This window comes from Caloenas nicobarica, chromosome 17 (genome assembly GCF_036013445.1).
Source record: "Caloenas nicobarica isolate bCalNic1 chromosome 17, bCalNic1.hap1, whole genome shotgun sequence".
NCBI lineage: Eukaryota > Metazoa > Chordata > Aves > Columbiformes > Columbidae > Caloenas > Caloenas nicobarica.
This window is the reverse complement of record NC_088261.1, coordinates 4,210,196-4,233,808: the sequence shown is the minus strand read 5'-3', so window position 1 is coordinate 4,233,808 and position 23,613 is coordinate 4,210,196. Positions and strand designations below refer to the sequence as shown.

Here is a 23,613-nt window from a genome sequence, read left to right as displayed (position 1 = left end):
GCCTATGCCAGAAAAGGAAATCAAGATTAGCTAGGTAAGGGCAAAAGGCACTCCTTATGGATTGTTTAAGTCAGCGGGAATCAATCATCCAGTCCAATCCAAATCCCCCAGTCGCTTTCTGCCTTAAGATAACTAGAAACAGGTTTATACTAAGATAAAGCAGCCTTAAACCAGTGTAAGCCCTTACATGAAAATCCCTCTTTTTGTGAGGAGAGGAGAACTTGCCTTTGAGGTCAGCTCTAAATGAGACGGCTATACAATTTTTGTCATAGAGGCCATGGGGTATTTGCGAAAGCAACACTGGTCAGCAAATGAAAAATCACTTCTTTAGACTTTGCCTGGCTGATCTGGCCCGGGCAGGTCCCTCAGCGCTGGACCCCGCGGGCAGGGGAGCAGAGGCAGCTCTCGGAGCGGGCAGCACAGCCCGGCACACAGACCGTGGGCACGAGCCACCAACACTCTAATCCAGTTACAACGTATATTTTCCCCACAGGAAAACCAAAACATAACCAGCGAAAACGCAGAGGAATCCCAAGAAGAGTCTTGCCCATTCCCTGCTGTGGCACAGAGCGAGTGAGGACAAGCGGCTGTAAAAGCATGTCCCTTTGCACTGGCGCTTGTCCCTTGGGAAGGAGCCCTGTGTAACCTGGCACTGTCCCCCTGGGCAGGCAGCGAGCAGTTCCAAGAGAAAGCCTTAAGCTGGGGGAGGCCTTCCGTCAGTGACTCAACGGAGCACACAGATCCTGCCCCTGCAGCCCCCCCGCGTATCTGCGTGTCTTATTCCCACTGTGAAGCTGGGCCGGAGGCTCTGGAGCCGCGCACATCGCCGGAGAACGGTCTGTCGGGGAGCAAACGCTGCACGCGTGCTCCCTGGTGCCTGCCAGGCTCTTCCAGCTGGGCACTGGAGCCAGGACACGGACCATAAGCTCTTTGTGTTCCTCGTCATTCACAAGCAAGAGGAGCAGAAATCTGGTTTTGAGGACTGTTTAGTCCTTCCAAAATCCTCAGTCTCAGGGGTAGTGAGAATGAACAACCCCATCGGTTTGCTTGTCTAACCACAGGGACACAGCAAGCGGAATATGCTTCTGCTTCCTGGGCTACAGCAGTTACCCCACACTTGCTTATCTCCGTGTAAGACGACAGAATAAGGAGCAAGATGCCTGCACAGCTCTGAGCTGCGGTACATTTCTAACTCCATTCACACAGATCTGGAAAGCTGCCGCTCAGACTCTGGTGCATATTTAAACGCTCATTCTGAATGGCCGATTAGTCAGAAGAGGAATGTTTCTGCATTCATGAAGTGGCTATTTTAAGATTACATTATGCACTCTGCTTCCATTAATAGGTACACTTATTAAAAAGAGAAAAAAAAAAAAGGAAAGGCGTTACACCCAGCAATGCATTTGAGGGCTGCATGTACAAACACCCAGTGCAAGCAAAGCTACTAAATTCTCTTACTGACAAGCCACATTTTTCTTCACAGCTCCAGAGACTAGGCTTTCCAAATTTCGATGGAACAACTCGAGTCACCGCATTCACTGGCCGTCTCTGCTCTAGGCCCGTCAACCTGCATCTTCACGGAGATTTAAACACAGCTACAGAAGTCATCAAACTGCACGAAGTTAAACCCAACTACTGCAGCATCTCAGGTGTCCTGCAGCTCGGGAGGAGGCTGACCCAGATCTCTTATCCAGACACCAGCTTCCCTGCTCGTGTTGCCCACGCTCTCCAGCGCTGCCTTCGCTCCATGATCACAAATGCACATCTGTATCCTGCCGGCACCTCTGGATCCCCTTCTAGGCTTTGGAGTCTCACAGGTATTCAAAAAGCTGAAGCTTCACAAGAACTTGTTTTGGAGCAAGTCAAGAACTCCCAGGTTTCTTAAGCTAACAAAGCTCAAATTATTAAATGCTGTCGAGCTTTTATGAAAGCCAAAGACAATTTTAGGAAAAATACACACTCACGTTTGGCCAAGATCCACGTGCCTCCCAGTCTCTCTTACATGCATTAGGATTGCAGCTGTACCCATAAAATTCACACACAATCACCCATCGACTGTAACATCCAGGTTGGTTTGTTCTGCCCTCTCCAAGCCTGAGCCGTGGTATCAGGGTTCTATCAATGTGGTTTTCTGAGAAGGGGGATTGGAGGAGCTGAGAAGGGAAGCACGAATACAAACACTTAGCCAACCACCACAGGAAAGTTGCATGCCAATGGCACAAGGCATATTATTTTCATTTCAAAAAACAATAATCTCAAGACAGGCCAGATTCAGTGTGAAGAGTCAGTTTTCTGTCAACAGTTTTGCTTTCGCTAACAGGTTTATACAGATCATTTTGAAGATCAAAGCCGTAGAATCCAAAAGGTACATGTATAATAAATCTCATTAAAACCAGAGCAGGTCAGCCCTCAGATGAACTTAAGCTGTAGATCCTTCTAATGCTCTTGAAGAAAACTTGGGTGACCAGCCAAATGAGGATTCCCTCTGCTCACAAATCCACATCTCGTGAGCCAAGTGGAAATACTGTATGAGCTAAGCAAAACAGAGTTTTGTGTGTGGATTGTGGTTTGTTTTTTTCTTTTTAAAACAATGTGAAGAGCAAGCAAAAAGCCCCAAATTATGAAGCAACAAATAGTACGGTCAGAGCTGAAAAAAAATAACCAGTTTGGAGGAAAAAAGGTGATACAAAACCCAGTAAATTAAACCAATGTTACTTTGATGTTGGATTCAAATCTGAAGAAATGCATTAGCCCACACAGGCATTAAAAGTACAAAAAATCTAACAGTATGTGGACTAGAGCACAGCCCATCTGCTGAAAACCAAAAGCTACTGAAGATGGACAGTGTGACTGTCAGGGCATCCACATGCGAAGACTTCGGTGCCCCAACCAACTTCAGCTGACAGTCACCTCTCCTGTACAGGCTTGATCTCAAAAAGTTCAGAACACCAATTTATATCCAACAGCAGTCGCTGTACCAAAGGCAGGGGAAACACAGAGCACCGGACAGCAGTAGCAGCACACGTGTGTGTGAAAAACAGTATTACAGGGTGTTACGGAAGGAAATTAAAGCTAAATAAAAGGATGTTCATGTTTGAAAGCATGGCTTAAAACAAACCTAATATGAAGTCCGACCTTGTCAGTCTTCAGCCCTCGGAGGGCCAAACTTCCCTGCGCAGAGGTGGGATGGACACAGACATCACACACCGGCCCTGGGACTGGGAGCTGTACACAGGCTCGATAACAGCACTTCTAGTGCTCAAAAACTTTGGCCGTTATGGAGAAACAGTAAACTCTTGGCACACATACAGTCATTTCAACTTCGTTCGTTTTACTGCAGTAATAAAAATATTGCTTTACAGATGCCACAGCCGGTATATGCAAAAATGTGGAACAGAGTAGGTAATTTCCAGCTTTCTTGGTTAGAGCACATACCTCTCACCAAGGTGGGTTTTTTTTTTAAAAAAAAGAGGATAGTAAGAAAAAACCCCCAGCTCCTACTGCAGAAAACATTTCTGCGAAAATATGGAAGAGGCAGAAAATCCTGGATTGTATTTAACTAGTGAACAAGGTCACAAATTAAGTAGTCTGAGAATTTCTGGTATCTTAGCCCTCAAATAGTCCCCCTTTTTTCCACCCCCTTCACTACTTAGCTCAAAATGCAACACCAACAAGAACACATGACCCAGCCTGCATTGGTACGTGGCTGCAGTCACAGGAGCACATTCTTCAGGGCTCATGAACCATCACATGATGAACATCACAAGTAGCCAAATTACTAACACAATTTAAACTTTAAGAAGTTAAGAATAATAACAAAAACCATTATGGAAACATCTCTTAGGAAAGGAGGAGCTACACTTGAAAAGAGAGCAGCAAACAACAAAGCATAGATGAGTTCTTGTGTTATCTGAAACTTTTGATTTCTAGTGCTAGACAAGTGAGCTAGTATTGCTCAGAATGCCCTAATACATACTCCTAGTTGCACGGCTTACAGCAAATAAAAAAGTCGACCAGCAGTCAGTGAAGACCTTATCAATAAGGCTGTCACAAACATACAAATATTTGAATTTAATTGCACAGACTAGAGCTAAAACTTTTCTGATTCTGCACATTTGAAAACCAGGAGTCTGTTCATTTGCTATAAAGCTTATAGGTAAGAGCGTGTGGTGGATGCACTTGACCCCCTCAGCCAAACCAGCAGCAGCAAGAGGACGTGTAACCCACAGTCCTTCTCCTCAGCTGTCAAGAAGTACTGACAGCTATTCAGAAGAAAACATACAAGGTCTGCTTCCAACTCCAACCAATAAAAGCAGAACCACCTCTTAGTAAGATGGCACTGTACAAAGTGATTTTCACACTTCTACTGCCTGTATTGATTTCCATACCAGAACAAACAAACTTGGGTTTTATTTCATATGAGCCACTTTCATAGGAAAAGTCTCAAAGCCATACTGACATTTCATCCTGACAATTTAACTAGGCATTTCTCCAATCCTAGAGTAGTGCTCAACATTCTGGGATCCTGAAGGCTCTTCACTGTTTAAAAAGGTTACAATGATCTGCAGGGCCACTATCAAACAGATCACAGTGGACTCATCCTTGGGATTAAGTCATCTCTATTTGTGACGCCTTATGTGATGATCTGTCTGTTACAGAGCATAAGTACTGCCTGAAAGCCTCTTCAAGGCCGTCGCCGCCATCTGTGAATTACATTATTAACAACGGTATGAACTTCCTAAGAGCATCTGGTTCCCTCCCCGCCCCCTTCTCAAATCACTGAGAGCTCTTCAGCATCAAAACAGGCAGGGATGAAGTTGTTCTCCTCCTCTCCCTCTCTCCCCACCACCAGCGGGGATGGATGGGGCTCAGGTCTCCATTTCCACGCCCTACACGTATTCTGGACAACTCTTGCTGTTGTTAAATCAAGACGAATGAAAACAACTAAGTGATGTGGGTACTGCAGGCATTTTACTGGGCAAGGGAGAAGTTTCTTTCATCATTTTGCAGCACCTGAAGTATGCCCATGATGAGGGACTGCACAGTCCTAGCCCAAGACCTCACTTCTCACCTGCACAATCCCCAAAGTTAACAAAAATCAGGCAGCAGACATTAAGCCAGCTTGAATAGTCACTGCTGTACCTAACTTTCTAGATGCAAAAAAATATGTTGCCATCCCAATCCTCCTCCTCACCAAGGATGTTTTGGAAGCTTATTCAGAAAACATGGCAGCTTCTTGTGAACAAGGACTAGGAAGAGACAGCATCACCCCAGACATGGGAGCACGAGTTCACATCCACCGGCCTCCTGGGCTGCTCCAAGGGATCATTTACTCTTGCAGGAACAGAGTTCTGACCATTTAATTTTCTGCTGCTTGCTCTTCAAATCCAGCTTCTTTTCTTGCTCTACACGTAGGGCTTTTAAGAGCTTCTCGTCATCTCAACTTTCGGTATACATTATCAGCAGTTTTTCTGTTCTGTTTTTCACAGTGTAATTCTTTAGTTGCACTAGAGATCACAATTTAGGCAACACTGTTACATTCCTGTAAGATACAGCATCTTCCTCTGTCTTAACTTAGCAGCAGTATTTCTTGAAAGAAAAGAGCAACATTATGGCCAGCTCAATAAAGACTTCTAGTCAGCAGGAAACAGCATCCAAACCAAACAATCCTGTAACGTGCAATAATAGGCAAAAAATACTGGGTGGGGGGAGGGAGACAATGTTTCTGCACAAATTCACATGAAACCCGTCTTCTAACTTACTGTTTCTTGTTGCGCCCATATTTCAAATAAATAAATGGTCAGGCGTATGCTGAGATGCCTGGACACTAACATCTAGAACATACTCCTACTGTAATTACAGGTAAATACAGAATTTCTTCAAGTCTACAAAATAATGTTTATTGGGGGTCACCATTGCCCTGATGTGCTGCCTGAATGCACACTCTTTGTGCAGGTTATAAGAGAAAATATGTGGTTACTGCTGAGCTCAAGCTACAGAGGAGAGGAAGCTGAATGCACACAGAAGCTTGTCTCCAGGACGGTTCTGCCAGGTTTTAATTTTATTTTGGCCATGACAAGTCACTCTGCTTTGGGTGGCAGGTCTGGCTGAAGATGATCCACTACCCAGACTCCTGGGAATGGACACAGCTGGTCTTTTGTGCTGCCATTTAAGCAAGTTTTACCAGAGCACCTGCTTAATAAGAGTCCTAAACTCTTACTCCCTATAACTTAATGGGAGGGATGCAGAGAGAAGAAAAGCAAAGAAACTGGCAAGTCTTGGAGCAAATTCATGGCAATTAGAGATGGGCTCTGCCAAGCTCAGCTCCCAACATAGAGTGGGACCACAGCATCCTACCAAAAGGATTTTAGGGTTATAACATTGATATCTGGAATGACAGCAGCTAAAATTGGAATGAATTTCCATCTTTCAAACAGTATGTACAGGTGATCATGTAATCGAATTAGCTAATATTTTGCTAAATCAGTGCATTGAATATCACCCCATGAGCTCATGTTTGGAGGCGGTTCAATGCCTCACTTCTAGGACTGATGTCAGTGTCACATGCTTGGAGAGGCTCAGTCTGCAGCTGGATATTTTAAAGCCTTCTATTAGGAGTACAGAAAAGTCAGCGGATTTCAACAGCATCAACTAATGAATTTGTGTTTTATCATAACAATTTAGTCACCAGACCCAGCTGTCAATACGTCTGTGAGAATATCAGGCGATTTCAGGCAGTTCCCCTTCCCTCCGCTTTAAGCCTTTAGATGGAAACTGAAGAATGCAGCAACTAAGTTGTTTCAATAGAGAAAGTTGTGTTTCAATAGAAAAGGAAATCAACCAAAAGACAAGGAAACAGGAAACTCTCACTGATTCTGACTGGCTGTGATAAAATGATTAACCATTGAGAGACTAAACTCATCAGTTGTAAAAATAAACAATAGCAGGGCAAAAGGTGTTGGGCATTAGCAGCACAAATGCTTCAGGCAGTAACATCCAACCCTTCATTCGAATCCCATTCACTCACAGACAAACTGTGAAATTGCATTTTATTTTGACATAACACAGGGACGTCACTGAAGTTCAGTGCCAAGTGTTCATGCAGTATCTGTGAAGCCTCCCGCGCTCCGATGCTCGGTGCTTGCACTTTGCACCGACACGTAGGAATAGGTTTTTGCATTACACAAATAAGCAGTGTCTTCATTGTGCAACTGCATGCGACTTTTTTTTGAGAAAAACAATGCTCAAGTACAAGGAGTGTTGTGCGCATCAGGCTGCAGAGTGGGTGGCAGTGGTGTTGTCACAAAGCACTCAGCGCCGCTTACCTCCACACCCATTGACTTCAGTAGAGGGCTACATACGAAAAGGCTCTGAAGATGAAGCTGAAGTGTTCCCTAACCCGTGGCGCTGTCCATACACTATACTTAAGAAAGAGACAAAACAAAAAAACCATAGAAGTGAAGCAGCATGAAACTGTAGCTTTTTTTTTTTTTTTTAAGACTCTTGCAGTCCTCATTCCAGTTAAGAAATGAGACTGTACACCCATCAGTTCTGAGCAAGCCCTTCACCACACTGCCTGAACCTTCTCCATCCCTAGGGTGCAAGATGAGAACCACGGTGATTTACTGCATGTTTACATTGCTCCCAGAAGACCTCAGATGAAGATGCCTTAGAGCTCCACGTTCTGTTGAACCGTTCAGTGAGACTAGAGAGTTCAGTAAGGGTCTGTATGAAAACAGTGTCCTCACATGTAGCACAGGATCCCTTCCTTCACAGAAATTCACAAGCTCTGAATCTGTTCCGAGAGCAATTCACTTCACCATCCTTCAGGCTACAAGTTGCATTTGTAACAGTTTAAAGAACAGGAGAGTCAAAGGCAAGAAGCCCTGAACTGCTGTGAATGTGAAGCCCCACATACAGGATTGCCAGAGCAAGGAACAGCTCAGGTGCTTCCAGAGGAGCTGGCAGAAGGACCAAGCACTCGTGCTGCATGAACCTACAGCTGGATAAATACATTTGGTGTACAGACTGCAGCTGGGGTCGGGGAAGGTTATTGTAACTGAGACAAACTGACTCACAGTCTTACTGGTAGTTAACTCCCAGAGGCTTGTGACTTATTTTCAATCTAGTTTTTATCCTGGGCATTCAGTCGAAGAAAGAAGAGACTAAAGGAAATAACAAAATCCTTATGTGTACATGCTCTTTTTTAGCTGCTTGTGGTTCAGTAAAACATTCCCTCTCAGTTTAAGATGAGGCTTATGCAGGGTACCTTCAAGGTTTTAAAGTGAGCAGAATGCACCCTTAATGCCAAATGATGCCATTTTCAGCAGAACTCCATTATTTTTCAGAGGTTTGAAGCAATTTGGCAGTTGTATGCAGCCTGGACCAGCCTGCACATTTTTTGCTCTTTTTTTTTTTTTTTTTTTTAATTTAGACTTAATGTAGCATGTACTCTCAGAAAGGTTTACAATGCAGCGTTTTGTAGTTAACTTGCTCCAAGCTGGGCCACTGCCAGGTTGTTATCAATGACATTTTAAAGCAGATGAATGAAGTTCTTATTACAGTGACAAGCAGAATTGTGATATGGCACATGCATACACTGAAAGAAGAGAGCTTGCTATTAGTTTGTCAGGTTAATAAATAAACAGTGATTTCATGAATAAAAGCCTTTTATTAGCAAACAAAAGAAGAAAAATTAATATTTATAAAGCTTTAGGGGTTTAGAGCACCCTTTAAAACAAGATTATTCCATTTCAGGCAGAGCCACCATCATGGATTAGAGATTCTTGAGCACAGCTTCGCCTCCTAATTCTCTTATCATAGCAGTGCAACCCAGAACACAAAGCTCCGCTTTCCAAACAGGCCCAGGCCGGGCTCAGGCCTGTTCCACTCCTTCCCAGTTTGAAATTGAGAATATCGAAGGCTCACGGCAGCAAACGTTTCTGTTACGTCTTCAGGACTACAGCTGAAGGCTGCACCTGTTGGAAGAGCTGTTGGTTCCTTATCACAGCGGGAAGTTCTCACGTTTTACACAGCGCGCTTCCACACCACACACAGGCACTGACACCAAGCCAAGCGGAGCGACGCCAGCGTTGGCAAAGCCGCCTGCTATCAGAAGTCAGCTGCAAATCACTTCCCATCCCCTGCCCCCAGAAAAAATTCTTCACTAATACCCTGTTGATAAATCGTAACCACTTCGGGGTTTTTCAGTGTTTCCCACAGCATGTGCAAAGAAGTGTTCACCATCAAAGCGAAGTTTAAAAAGAGTGAAGTATGTTCAGGGTGTCCTACTTCACAGCAAGCAAATGAAATTCTGACGAATACAGATTGCTTCTCCCTTCAAGCCATCTTTGTGCTAACCCTCTTTGGCTCAAGGCGTTTCTGTGCTCATCTATTCTAAAACCAAACTTGCAAGTTTAAACTTTAAGCTAAGTAGTTTTGGTTTGAGTTTTGTTTTGGGGTTGATTTGGGGTTTTTTGGGGGGTGTTTGAAGGAGTGGCGTTGTGTTTGGTTGTGGGTTTTTTGTTTGGGTGGGGTTTTTATCTTTGCTTTTAAATGAGGCATATCTCAAGCTTAGAATCAAGATGTGATCAATCACTCAAGCTTAAAAATTTACTTTGGCTCATGCCATCTTCCCCTCAAACCGTAAAAAGACGTAAAACTTTTCTCTTCTCCTCAAGGGGAAGTTTGAACTTCCTTACTTATAACAGAACCAGATAGAAACTGCCCCAAAATAACTGTCTCAGCTATCTACAGTCCACACGAACAGATCCAAGTTAAATAGAGCTTTCTCCAGACAAGAACAGTTTCTGGTACATGTGTACAAGAGAAAAAATCGACTTCAAAGACCAGAAGTGTGGGTTGCAGAAGCCTGTGGCACAGTTGTTATCTTTGCAGAAAGCATGAGTTGAGATCAGGGATCTTTAAAGTATATGTGAAAAATACTCATTTCACCCACTAAGACTATTCCAGTCATACTATAAACGTTAACTGATCGTGCCTCCCTTGCCTTAAAGTTTATATAACTACACAACTTTTGCGAAGGCATCTGAAAATATGCTATGCTCATATTGGCTTGCCCTGATAATCTCTTTTATTTAAGATCCAGGAGCAGAGCAGCAGCTGCACAGAAAGACAATTCACTCCCAGCCACCACATGGCAAAGTGCTGAGGGACACAGGGGCAGACTGACACAAAAAGGAAGAGATAACACACTAATATATGACTTCCATGGGCAACCGTACTGACAAGTTTATGTAATATTACACTTGACTCACACAGCAGGGGTAGCTGCTGTCTGGAGATTCATTTAATTGTCAAAATTCAGGCTTACACATTCTATTAAGTGCTGCACAACCAAAACACTACCCAAGAAGGAAGAAATGCCAAAAAAGAACAAAAAAGCCTAAGTCGTCCTGTTTCACTTCACTTTTTGAAGTCACAAGCTTGCTACCCCACACATGCACAATTCGGCTGAAAACAAAAACAGAGGAAACTCCCAGTAACGAAAGTTAGTAGATGTTACACAAGAAAAACACTTGTTCAGAAAGTGAATTAAGTCTTTGTCAACCATTCTGCAATTTTAAAAGGCAAAGGAGAAAGCTGTCATTTCAAGGTTTACCCTTCACTCAGGAAGACAATATAATATGGCAGCCAGGTAACTGTTTCATACCACATTTTGAAGCACTGTATTTAAATACGGTGGTTACAGCATCATCTGAAGAACATGCCCATAGTTGTTTCTCTTTAAACTATTTTAAACTGTTGAGGAGGACTATGGAAAGGAAAACAAAAAGACAACAACGGAAATAATCAATCCTTATTCCAGAAACACCTTTGTCACCTAGCATTTCCTCTTGCAACCAGGTTTAGCTCCCGTCTGTGGGTCAGAGCTGAGTCACTTCCCTGCTTGCCCCCCAGCTATTTATGAGCTAAATTTTCAGTGTGACACCCCATTTCCTATGGAAGATGCTTCAGAACTCAGGACTACTCCAAAAGAAACAGCAGACTCCAAAGGATACCTGCTGCCCTGCATGGAGCGGGCCAGCCCACAGACAGCCGCGGACCTCCTCTGCTCCTGCACGTCGACGTTAGCACACAGAAGTTCTGTTCTTTTAATTACAGTTTGCTAAGGACTGGCCCCTTCCTGGCTGAGCAGGACCTCCCAAATTTTTTTCAGACAGAGAGACAGCAGCCCACAGGTTTTCCACATGCAAGTGAAGGTTACAGGCTTTTATTTTTAAATGCCTGGACCGTGTCACTCTGCACATTTAACAGCGTTCAGCGGCTTCAGAGATTCGTGGGAAACTCCAGCGTCAGACGGATTAAGCCAAAGGGTTGGTCCTGCATCATGCCGAACAGTGAGACTATCTCTGACAACAAAGCTCTCCTTTGGAAAACGAAGTGTTTTACACATGCAAGGCATATGCCCTATCCCTCTCATCATCACGCTAAAATGCGTAGAGATGAAAAGCTTAAAGTGTTTTGTTTTGTTTTCCTAAGAATCCTAACACACATTTCTCAGATGTTAGCTGTTGAAGCTAAAACAATCCAGTTGAACAAGTCTTCAGTGTTCTTGCGACAATTTTAAATGTGATAATTCCGTTCATCAAAACCAAAGGGACATGATAGCAGCCAGCAACAGTAATGGGAGAACCACAGTCCCCTGCGACAGGACCAGCTTTCCACATCAAAATCCACATCTCAGATATTTAATCCAGTTAAAAGTTGAAGACAAATGTGCCAAGCTCAACGGCTTTTGCCTTTTTGCTAAGGAGGCCTTGAGACCTACCAACTGAAGGGAGTACCCCTCAAACAAGCCCTCACAGTCCATCCTTCCCCAACCACTTCCTATCGCTCTTCCTCTATTCCAAGAGGGAGAGCAAATTCTTGGATATGGAACCTGCTCCAACCTCCCTTTGGGGCACCCCCAGTCCTACAACAGCAAAGTTACAGGCACACTAACAGAAGCAGCCTGCAAATTGTTTCTTAATGAGAAAGTATCATACAGTGGAAAGCTCGAGCATCCAAGCCACCTCCTAAGCTCTGCTATGAGCTTAGCACAGGGACAGTACAATCTGTGATAAAACAGTTATTTCAAAGTAGGTCAGATTAAACATTCTGATGTCTTTGATTACTTCAATACAAGAAGTTTGCACTGTGGCCTTAAGTTCCTCACTAATTTCACCCTGAAACAGCCTACACTGATGCAGCAACTTCATCCTTTCCCTGAAGCCTCGGTTGAGGAGTTCCTTGGGAGAAGAAGGACTTGTATACCCAAATGCAGCAAGCAGCCACAAGCAAAATGCATTTGAGCAAGTGTCACGAGCGTTTTGTTTACCAAGGCCATAAGAAGTTCACGTCACAGGGTATTTGCCAGGAGTTTCATGATTGCTGGCACACACAGCAAGGGTGCGTCTCACCATGGAAGCAACAAGCTGTTTAACTATGTGACTCATCTTATAGCAACGTTTTATGCCTTCTGAGAGGAGATCAGCCTGCAATGAGCAACACTGATAAGATGCATATTCAGAGCAATTCTATTTGGGCAAAAAGCTATGGACACATTCAAAATTGCATATACAGAAGCCTGCCCAAATGCTAAATCACATAACACAAACATGGCAATACTATACTATTGCAATAAGACATTTTGCAGATGGTTGACAGTGATCTAATCAATTTATACAGCCCAACTCGGAAAGGCAAAAAAAGGTTTTTAGTCTTCATAAATGCTTATACCTTTAAAGGGAGTGCTCTAGAGGAACAGCTTCCAGCCAAAAGGTAAGAAACTGTTTCTGCCTTGGAAGTAGTCAGTAATTTAAGCAATAGGTATCATATGTTTCTTCTCTGCTTCCAAGATTCCCCCAACCTTTATATAAAAAGATACAAGCTTCACTGTCACTATATAATAAACAAATTAAAAGGGTGCTCAGGCAATCAGTGGAATGGAGAGGAGGTTCCTCTTAAATTCACAGGCCGAACTACACAACTCAAAGGCTTGGAGCAGGCAGTCAACAAGCCTGGTGCTCTCATTTTGCAAGGCCACTTTGTATAACGTAGCAGTCACAGAAGACCAGCACCTTAGTACGTGTCAGTTATGAGGACAGTAAAAACTTCAAGTCAGTGTCGAACTCTAGAAGTACAAGAGCATTTTTGAAGTCTTCTCGTCCAGCACATTCTTGCAAGGACAGCAAGAGCTTCCAGTGTCCAGATGTTGCCGAGAGCCAGTGTGCAGAACAGCCTTCTCACTCCAGCACAGCACAGTTGCGCCGTGGCACTGGGAGGATGTGGTTTGCTGGGACTGAAGAATGAAACCTTGAGCTGCAGGCTGTTATCAGGGAGCAGCTACACTGAGCTAAGCTGCCTAAAGGCTATTTTTTTTTTTTTTTAAATTTCCCAAGACAAAATAGTTGCAGCTATAGATCTTTCAGGATTTTTTTCCAGGAACTGAGAATCCTCAGGCATTACCCCTGCATGAAGTCAGCCCTCTTACACTAAAATACTTCCAGACTGCTTTTTCAATGGCAGTCTCCACTCAAAATAGCATTCTCCACTTAAGAAAACATGTCATTGACTCTCAGCATAGCTGTAGATATTACAAGACCCTGCCCTTTTCAACCTTCTTTCATTGGTTAAACAGAAAGAATCAATATTGGTCAGATAATGACTCATTACAGCATCACAGGCTATTTGCATTTTCAAATTACAGGCTCCTTTTCAAAACACAAGAATTTCTGTACCAGAACTCAAGAGGAAAAAACTTCCATGTATATTTCACTCGGTTTCAATATAACTTCATATTTTGAAAGATGTGACTGAGTTGTATAGTTGTTTTACCTAAAGTGCATCGAAAGGCATCATGGTCAGTGGAATTTAAAAAAAAAAAGCAAAGCTGAAATAAGTACAAAGACAAAATTTCTCTCTTAACCTAAAAATTGTCAGTGTTGAACTAAAATGGCCAAGTCCTACAAATAACAGACAATAGCATCTTTAAATATTAGACATTTCTAAGTCACAAGAAGCTTCTGTTCTCCTGACTACATTGTAGTCCCCTCCAAAAATCAACTCTCCACAAGCCTATACAAGCAGCAGCTATCAAGATCATAACTAAAAAAAAGAGATAGAAAAAAAGTTCTAAGTGAGATAGACTGGACTTACCAATGATTAGCTAAATTGACAATCACATTGTTTAATAGCAATTGCAAGACCAGGGGTACAGAAATGTTATATTTAGCTTCCCCATAAATAAGTGGGAAAATATTTCCTGTATGTTCCACCAGCAAGGAGCTCTGAAGCAAAACATGACAGAGACTCCCAGACACATTTGCAGGACTCTGCTTCCTGCTCAAGCTGTTCTCCTGGGATTAAGGAGGGGAAGTCAAACGGCTTAGGTTTTCATTTGCTTTAAACTTTTTTTTTTTTTTTGACTGTGTATTTTAGAACAATATATGCAGCATAGCCTCTCTTTCTGGGTCAGTCGCTTCCTTCCAATAAAAGCGAGTTGTCTCCCTCAGGGTAGGGAAGACAAGTGAGCTGCAAGAGCAGTCAGGGCCACGTTGCTTGCCCAGCTTCTTCACTTCTCAGCAGAGAGATGTAATAGACAAAGGAAAAACAGCACTTAAAAGAAATTACAGATTTTTTTTTTTTTAGAACTGTGCATAAAAATAATCTAAAAGGGCAAGTTTCAATAGATTATTTCCCAACACAGAGAATTACCAAAAGTCTTTTGGAAAGTTACAATGAGTATTAGAGCAGTTTTCCACTGCTCCCATCATCATGAGGGCACAGATTCAGTTCCAGCCTGGTGACCAAAGTTACCCAACAGCCTCCCGTGCCTTAGATAACAAGGCTCAAAAAGGATTTTGAGGCAGGCACCTTTTACTGGCTCTTCTCTCCTTTAGCGAGAATTCTTCTTGCAGCCTGTCCCTGGACCTGATGATGTGGCTGCTGTGCCCACACTTTGCTACAGTGTGAGCAAGAGAGATATTCCATGTTTGTCAGATAGAGCAAGACATCTACAGCTTCACACCAACCATTCAGAGAGACGGTTCATTGCTTAGGTACAAGCAGCAAAAGAAATTTAAAACCGATATGTAAACAAATACAGTATTAACAACTGCCTTGAAGAACAAGGTATGCGCACTGACAGCTCAAGCAAAACAGCTTATTCTCTTTTAAAATGTTACATTTTGGTTTAATTTAAGCTCCAAAAGCAAAGGATATAACAAGTTAAATTCATTCACATTTCTTTCTGTCCACTATCCTAAAATTGCCAAGAAAGCACCGAAAGAAAATATGCTTTTTTTTTTTTTTCACTGAAATTAAGATGCTAGAAGGGAAGGATGGCAAAGCCCTACCACTTGACTAGATACTGTCCTAAGAGACAGAGAATATGACAGAGGTATTTGGAAGTAGGGGTGAAGAATCTGGGATGCAGAGAAAAAAAGCAACAGGCTAGATTTTTTACATTTTACTGTAGTACCGTCCCACCTTCTGCCATTTTCTGCTAACACAGCATGTCAGAAGACAACTGTTCTGCTGTGAAGAACATTGCAGTCTTATTTCTCAAAAGTGGCTGCATAACCAAAGGCCAAAACAAACAGATAGCAGAAGTCTGGACAGACAATTAAGGGAATTTTACAAGTCATCAAGCGGCCAGAGGGCTGTAAATGTATAATCAACACTTTGTATGAACTACCCTGAAATGAATGCTCATGAGAAGCTCTATAGCAATGAGACCAAGATAAAAACCTATAAATAAAAGTCATCCAATTTCAGAGTGATTCAGATCAGCTATTCCCCTGAATCCGTATGAGCCAATTATAGCTGTTTATAGGGCATACTTAATGCAAAAATTCAGTCCGAGGACATCAATTTCACCCTTTCTCCTTGTCTGAGAAGTTCTAAAGAGAAGATTCATCAAGCAATTTAAAAGATAATCCATTTCTGTCCTCAAAATTCTTAGTGACCTGGAAACAGAATTAGACATAGCCATATGGTTGCACACCAACATGCTTCTTCCTTGCCCACAAGCTGGAACAGCAAACTTCCAGTAGTTACCAGATAATCTTTGTTCAGAAACAGACAGCTTTCAGGCAGCAAGTTAGACCCTTACACTGCTCATAGATATTATTTAAAAGAAAACTCCTCTTGCTAAATATGTGACTTGGAACTAGAGTTATCAGTTCATATAGAAGGAAGCTACCACCAGCAGTTTACAACAGATGGGTTGAAACAATTACACTTAATGCTAAAAGAATAAAGTCCCCCCTGAAGTCAACAAGGATCTGTAAGAATGGCAAGTGTCACGAGCTTGTAGGATCAAAGCCTTCCAAAAAAGGTGACTGCCCTCTTCACAAACTCTTACCAGCCTAGGAAGGATCATCACCTGAAATGATATTTAAAGTTTTGATTAAGAAACAGCTTTGTGACAGAGCAGGAACACACACAAGCTCAACAAAATTCTGACAGTAGGATGGAGAAACAACCAACCCCAGCTATGTAATAAGAGGCCAAAAGGGCAGTCAACACCCTAAAGTGTGGTTAGGAAGTTATAACAGGAAATGCAGAAGTACTCAAACAATGGCAGTTAAGGGCAGAATATGATGAATATCATTTCCACTTTAGACTGCAAGAGAAGTCTAAGAAAGTAGAAGTAATTATGAGAAGCAGAACCAGCCCAGGACAGGGTCACACACTCATTTTTTGCATAGGGCACCAAGGATTTACAGAGACCACTGGTACAGATTACGCCTCCATACTATGAGATTGAAGAAAGACAATATAGATAAATATACTGAAAGCTGCATTCTCTGGATTTATCAGGCCCCGGAGGGAGTTGTTTATATATTTAAAAACTAAGTAGTGTTCAAAAATCAGTACAGTTTCAATTTAATTGGCTGGGAAACAGCCTCACTGTTCCAGATGGGAAAGCCTTGTAGAATACAGCTAATTGTTCATATACATAAAATATTTAACAAAGGAAGATGTTATGCATCCAAGTGGGAGAAAGAATGAAGATGCCAAGAGACACCTACCTATTGCCACAAGATGTCTTAAATGCAAGAAATATGTAAGAAAACGAATAGTGGAAAGGGTAAAGAAGTCAAAAGGGAAAAGCAACCTCTGAAGTAATGCAGCACATTAATATTCATAGCAGAGGAATATAAGCAAAATTAATCTGTGTTGCTAAATAAACATAACTTAGTAGAGACATGGGAATGAAAGAAGAAAAAAAAAAGTGTTCTGACAGCTAAATTGCTGTCAGGGCAGGCAGGACCTGTCAAGTAGCTGATCTAGTTTCAGAAGAGATTACCTAACACAAGGAGAAATATTTTCAGAGTAGTTGGCTTCTTCATCCTCCTCACATGAGGGAAGCAACTGGGATTTCAACTCTTTTCCACCCCAAACATTTGCAAACCAGACACGACACCAGTGATAACACATGAGGTTTTTTGAGGAAAAAAGCTGAGAGCTAAACATACAGAAAGTGACAGCAAGCTCACTATTTTAATTCTCATCCTTAGTTGTATTAGAAACAAGCCACCTAATCGGTAGGCAGGAGTTTAAGGGGTTAACATGCAAGATTTTACAATACAGAAGTACTAAAACAACAGCCCGTCCGGAGTTTAAAGAGCATGGAAAGCAGAAAGTCTGTCCAGCCGCCTGCCCCGCTTCCTGAGCCAGGGCAGCGAGGGAACATCTGCTCCTTCTGCACATCTCACCCTGAGACTGGAAACACGGCCTTGCTGGGGCTGTCTTGGGCTTGACAGTCTCTTAAGATTGTAAGATTACAAGCAATATTTGGAAAAGGGAAAAAAAAAAATTAAAAAAAAAAAATCTTAGCTCTTCGCAAAGGCAGGGCCACGTACTGGAGATACCCAGAGGGGACTGTCAGATTAAATCATCTTGAAACAGCCGCAGCCCGAACAATGTCAGTTTGCCTCCACACGCAGCTCCCGCCTCTCCTCCCACCGCACACGGTGGAAACAAAATTAAACCAGACCGCTTTATTCGGGCAGCTCCGCGCTGCCCATGCGGCAGCAGCACCTTGACACAAGGGCTGGGGCTCGGGCCGGGCTGTGCCCAGGACCCTGCGGGAAGCACCCAGGCCGCGGTGCCCCGGAGGGTTGGCACCGCGGAGCCCCACCGGCTCCCCCGGCCCCAGCCCGGGCCTGCGGAGGGGCACCCGGGTCCCCCGCCTCTCGCCTCGCTTGTCACCAGGCCACGGCGACGCAACCGCGACGTCAGGGCCCCGCGGGGGTGTGCGGCCCCGCTCCCTCCGCGCCCCCCGCACGGAGCTGTCAGGGCCCGGCGACCGGCGGGAACGGGGGCGGGGGGGGGGGGGACGACGGGGGTGTGTGGAAGCAGCGCGAGCGGTCTGGCGGGCGCATGCGCACCGCCGCGCGCCGGACCCTAACGGCCACCAACCGCCGCGCTCCCCTCCAGCGCCGGGCGGGCGGCTCGCGGGCGGACTCACCGAGGCGCAGGGGCTGGAGGTGGCGCTGGGGGTAGGCGAGCGCTGCACCGTGACCAGAGCCATCGAGGCGCGGCGGGAACCCCCCCGTCCGGCCGGCGGGGGCCTTACTCCATGGCGAGTGCCGGCGGCGGGAGGGCGGGGAGGGGGAGCGGAGGTGGCGCGGCGCCGGCCGCAGGGGGCAGCAGCTCCACGCGCGCCAACGGCCTCTCGCCGACTGAGGCGCGCGGGGGCTGGGCCGGCCGGGCACAATAAGGCGCCAGGGCGCATGCGCCACCTGTCAGCGCGGCCCCGCCCCGCGGCGGAGCGTTAACCCCTGCGGCGCCGGCAGCTCCCGCGCTCCGCTGGGGGCCTGCGGGGAGTGTGTGAGGGGCGGCGGTGTCCTCGTCGTTCCCTCTGAGGTGAGTTTGGTGATGTGTGGCAGCCGGGCTGTGGCCACTCGCAACGTGTCTCCTGGCAGGGCGCTCTGGTGTGTAAAAGTGGTGGGTTTTCAGAATCTTGTCCTGCTGGGAGCTGTGATGATGTGTGTGACACCGTGTTCTGTGAAAATGCGCACACACTGTAGCTTTTCATAGAATCATTTCAGTTGGAAGAGACCCTCAGGATCATCAAGTCCAACCATAACCTAACTCTAGCACTAAACCATGTCCCTAAGAACCTCATCTAGACGCCTTTTAAACCTTTCCAGGGATGGTGACTCCACCACTGCCCTGGGCAGCCTGTTCCAATGCCCGACAGACCTTTCTGTGAAGATTTTTTTCCTAATATCCAATCTAAACCTCCCCTGGTGCAACTTGAGGCCATTTCCTCTTCTCCTATCACTTGTTCCTGGGGAGCAGAGCCCGACGCCCCTGGCTCCAAGCTCCTTTCAGGCAGGTCAGAGATCAGAAGGTCTCCCCTCAGCTCCTGTTCTCCAGCTGAACCCCCAGCTCCCTCAGCCGCTCCCATCACACTTGTGCTCCAGCCCCTCACCAGCCTCATCACCTCCTCTGTACTCTCTCTAGTATCTCAATGTCCTTCTTATGATGAGGCGCCCGTGGATTAGGGGGCAGCAGTAACTCAGTAACAAAAACACCATATAACAACTGTTTATACATCAATGCACAAGCCCAAACATCAAAAAACTAGTCTAATAAGTACACACAACATTTAAAGCGCTCAAACATCCCCAGAATGCAATAGTGCTTGGCAGTTTGGGCTCTGAGACGAAGGACCGAGCACTATCGAGCTTCATTTGTTTTGCGGTTTCAGCCTGGTGCCACCAAATTAGTGGGAATGTTGGCGAGGAGGTAATTTAGATCGAGAAATGTCATGGGCATCTAATGACAACACTACATAGGATAAACAGAAGCCAGTCTAAACATTAAACAGAGCAAACTCTTCTTTGTCAAGAGTGTATATTAACCCATTGATTCCTTTCAAGCACTTGGTCCATATTGCTTTTATCTGCTGCTGTGACTGACAGGACTGTACTTTTGCCCCTGTAAATCTCAGCACCAGAGAAGCCACGTGAAAGCTCTTCAGATTATTCCCCAGTGTCCCACAGTCAAAATACTGAGCTCTGGTAGCTGGGCTTCGCTGCCATATAGAAGTCTGGCTCCCTAATGAGGTATTTTGCCTCCTGGTGGACAAGAGAGGCTGAATAACAGGCTCCCTAAGCTGGACTAAAGCTGAGTTTACAGAGTGCACTGTGCAGCAAGCCAAGATCTTAAACTGAGAGTCTGAAAGAGCCTCCAGTGGGATCTGAGCACATGGGGAGAATAAACAAAACCCAGAGGTAAAGAAAGAGTCATTGTCCTGACTTTTACAGCCATCATGTTATTTTGAAACACAATAGTTATAGGAAGTGTGCTAGCACAGCATTTGATTTATGGCATAGAGGTCAAGAAAATGCCTTCCAGACCACTTTTAAATTAGTATCCCCAAAGTTCTGGTAGTCGGACACAAGGCCATGCGGCTGGAGAGTTTTTGCCTTGATTTTCAGTGGAGACAGGAGTCACATTTGAGACTTGTAAAGTTTTTTTCTTCTCTGACATATGAGAGGAATCTTAATGTTGTTCACCTTTCTCTAAAGCATAATATCCAGGTTATTGTTTTGTTTCATGCAAATGGATTCCTGCAGATAATAGAGGTCCTTCAAGGCATGTAGTGTCTGTTCAGATATGTCTGTGTTGATGCAGAGGGTAGGTGGGAAACTACAAGTTCCCAGAGTATTCTAGCAGTTTCCTCACCTGGGACTGGTTTTTTACTCTGGATTTTGAGCAAAAGCCATCCAGTGATGACTATCAAGAAAGGATTATTTAAACAAGTTTCCAAAATAGAATTTTGTGTAATTTCTGTATAGCTGGTAGCTCTTCCAGGTATTTGAACAGCAAGCACCTTTAAAAAACATTTACCACAAGTAAATAATGGAGGTGCCATCTACAGTTAGCCAAAGGTCTAACATATCTGTTATTAACGATGATAATCACAAGTCGCAATGGTTCTCCGAGCCATTAGAAAGGTATAATTTGCATGTGCAATGTTTTTTAGCAGCAGAATTTAAATGTGGAGGAGGAGGAAGCTGTAAGGCAGATGTATCCTGATTGAAAAGAGCAATTAGAAGGCGGCCTGTGGTCACAGCATCATGGTTGGTACGAAAAAGAGACTGGAAGTCTGTGGCCTTATTCTTCCCCACACTGAAAGTGCTGTGGTCAGCACCTCCAGCTTCAGCCCAGTGTATCCCTCAAAGGATGCAAAGTGGGGTTTGTGTGCATTTCCAAAACTGACTTATTTTATTTTTTTTAATAGCCGGCAAACATTGCTCTGGCTAACACAACTTATTTTTGCTTTTATTGCATAATGTTGGCATCAGCTGCAAAAGGCAACAGAGTGCTCCCAAAATGTATCTTACAGAGAACAACAAAAAAAAAAGATAGAAGAGGCAATTCCAGCAAAACATCTGTGCTGACATATTCAGCCCATTATTTTGTCAACAGTGCAAGTATTTGATGGCATAATAAAAGGATACACTTTGCTTAGCAAAAACATTAAGGGATAACAGCCAAGTTAAATAGGGTGCGATTAAAGGTTTGCTTAACCCACGGGATTCCACTTCCAGAAAAATAAAAATAGAACAATTTGCATCCTTCCTTCCAAGTTCTATTTGTATGCTCTTGTTTGGGGGTTAAAAGAATCACTTTAAGAAAAAGAAGAATATTTCTTTTATGTTTCATACTGAAAAGATGAAAAATTTTGTAAGTTAATCAGAATAAGAACAAAATTCTGAATTGCAAAAGGGAAAAATCAAGCCCACCTGGGAGAAGAGATAACAGGAGTTAATCATGTGCAAACTGCTTTGAGGGAAAAAGAGCAAAATCTAGTTTAAAGCCTCATTTTAAATTATTCCTGTGCACTAATTTTCTGCTTCATTTTATTGACATAATTGATGTTATACTTCAACACATCTTGGAAATAGGTTGCAATGAGCATATTTCCTTCTGATGCATTTTTTTTCAAATGCATAGCAAAGAACTAATTTATTACAGTGTATTTTTCACATGGAAGTTGACTTACATGTTCTTTGTGTGGTTTTTTTGTGCTATGTTTCCTCTCTGCAAGCAAATACTGAATTCTAAAATCAAGTCAGTATTCTAGTGTCTACAGCATGTAACTGCACTGGTACGCTTGGCATTCCAGTGCTACTTGAGACTGTCCAGAAGAAACATTTTTTCAGAAAGACAATTAGCACAGATGGCCAAAGGTATCTGTAGAAGTTACAACCATATAATTTTTTTCTGAAATATGTGCAGGACTACATAGAGGAAAAGAAATGTTGCTGGGTAAGACACCAGGAATTTCTATAGTGTCCTACTTTCCAGAAAAGACAGTATAAAAATAAAATAAAAATTGAGACTTTTGACTGTCCACTAAAGTACAGTTATTATTGCAATTTCTGAGCAAATTTCTTCCTTGTACAAAACCTCTACACAGCATGCACACTTTTTAACCTCTATGGCAGGTGTTAGGAACAAAACTAAATGGTTTTTTTAAGGGCAGCTTAAATGTTGTACTGGGTTTATACTGGGACTTCAGGTGCATGTCATGTAGAGCTATTTCCACATCCAGAGTTTTACAAATTAATTATTTACCTTGGTGTTGTGGGTGCTGTAATAAATAGCAAGTGACTTGATGAAGGTGACAAAATGATATTTTTCAGTCTGCAATTAAAACTCCAGAGTTCCTAAACTAGAGTACAAATGTGACTCTGACAGTTGACTCTATCAGATTTGGGAAAAAAATCTGTTATTTCTATTAAATCTCCTTTATTTCAAGGTTTGGAACAAGCTCAGCTATAGGTGTTTTTGTCTTTTCCTTTCTCCACTCCCTGTTGCATATTATCCTTCAAGAATATATGAGAAATTAGTAAAGGTGATTAATCAAATTCCTTTAGATTCAGGTCTAAGGGCAGTCTAACAAAATGGCACCATTAGCTCCCCTGTTAGCGTTGTACATGTCTTTCCTGCAACTCTGCTTCAAAGCAACACAGTTCTTTACAAAAAAAGAGAGCCTGAAATTTTTTAAATTGAGTTTGTAATTATTTTTATCTCTTAGATTCTCACATCTGGTTAATACAGTCTCAGCTCATCTGGTAATGGACTTGGAACAGTTCTGGACTTTGTGAACCTCGAATCTGAAGGTAAACGTCCTGTCACTGGCCACCTGTGGATTCTCTCTCTGATTATTTGTGACCTTAATGTTGTCTGTTGCTATTCATAGTCTTTTTTTATTTTATTTTCAGTCATGTGATGCAATTATCTAAGTTGAGTACAGAAGAATCTGTTGGGCTGCCAAAGCCAAAAGACAACCTACAGCAATTCTGAGTCGTGGAAGAGACATAGCAACCTTTGGGATTATTGCTTAGCAACTGCAAACACACAGAGGAGTAAAACTCACAGCCAGGATCCACAGCAGGTCTGAGAAATCCCTAATTCACTTTAAGATTTGTAATGGTGGAGAACAGATGGGCATATATTAAATTCCTGTTCATTTGCAAAGCCACTTTGAAAGCAGGAGGACTAAGATCTATTTTGATACATGCTCCAAAGGTAAGAAAAACTGTTCTTCAAAGCTTCAGAAAGCAAAAGAGAAAGTCT

The 23,613-nt window shown here is 43.5% G+C and overlaps 2 protein-coding genes across 3 annotated transcripts in view; one reads left to right on the top strand and one right to left on the bottom strand.

The window, feature by feature from the left end:
- Window positions 1–18,748, bottom strand: part of SSH2 (slingshot protein phosphatase 2) — an 88,978-nt gene extending 70,230 nt beyond the window's left edge. The window contains exon 1 of one of the 2 annotated variants that reach the window (XM_065647410.1): window positions 18,482–18,748. In XM_065647410.1, coding sequence (XP_065503482.1) covers window positions 18,482–18,748 — 267 coding nt within the window. The remainder of the gene's footprint in view (window positions 1–18,481) is intronic. The other variant, XM_065647411.1, reaches the window with a different exon arrangement.
- Window positions 18,749–18,789: 41 nt separating this feature from the next.
- EFCAB5 (EF-hand calcium binding domain 5) overlaps window positions 18,790–23,613 on the top strand; it is a 37,649-nt gene continuing 32,825 nt past the window's right edge. Inside the window, exons 1-3 of the mRNA XM_065647414.1 lie at window positions 18,790–18,879; window positions 23,072–23,156; window positions 23,259–23,431. The gene's annotated coding sequence lies outside the window, so the exon portion shown is untranslated. The remainder of the gene's footprint in view (window positions 18,880–23,071; window positions 23,157–23,258; window positions 23,432–23,613) is intronic.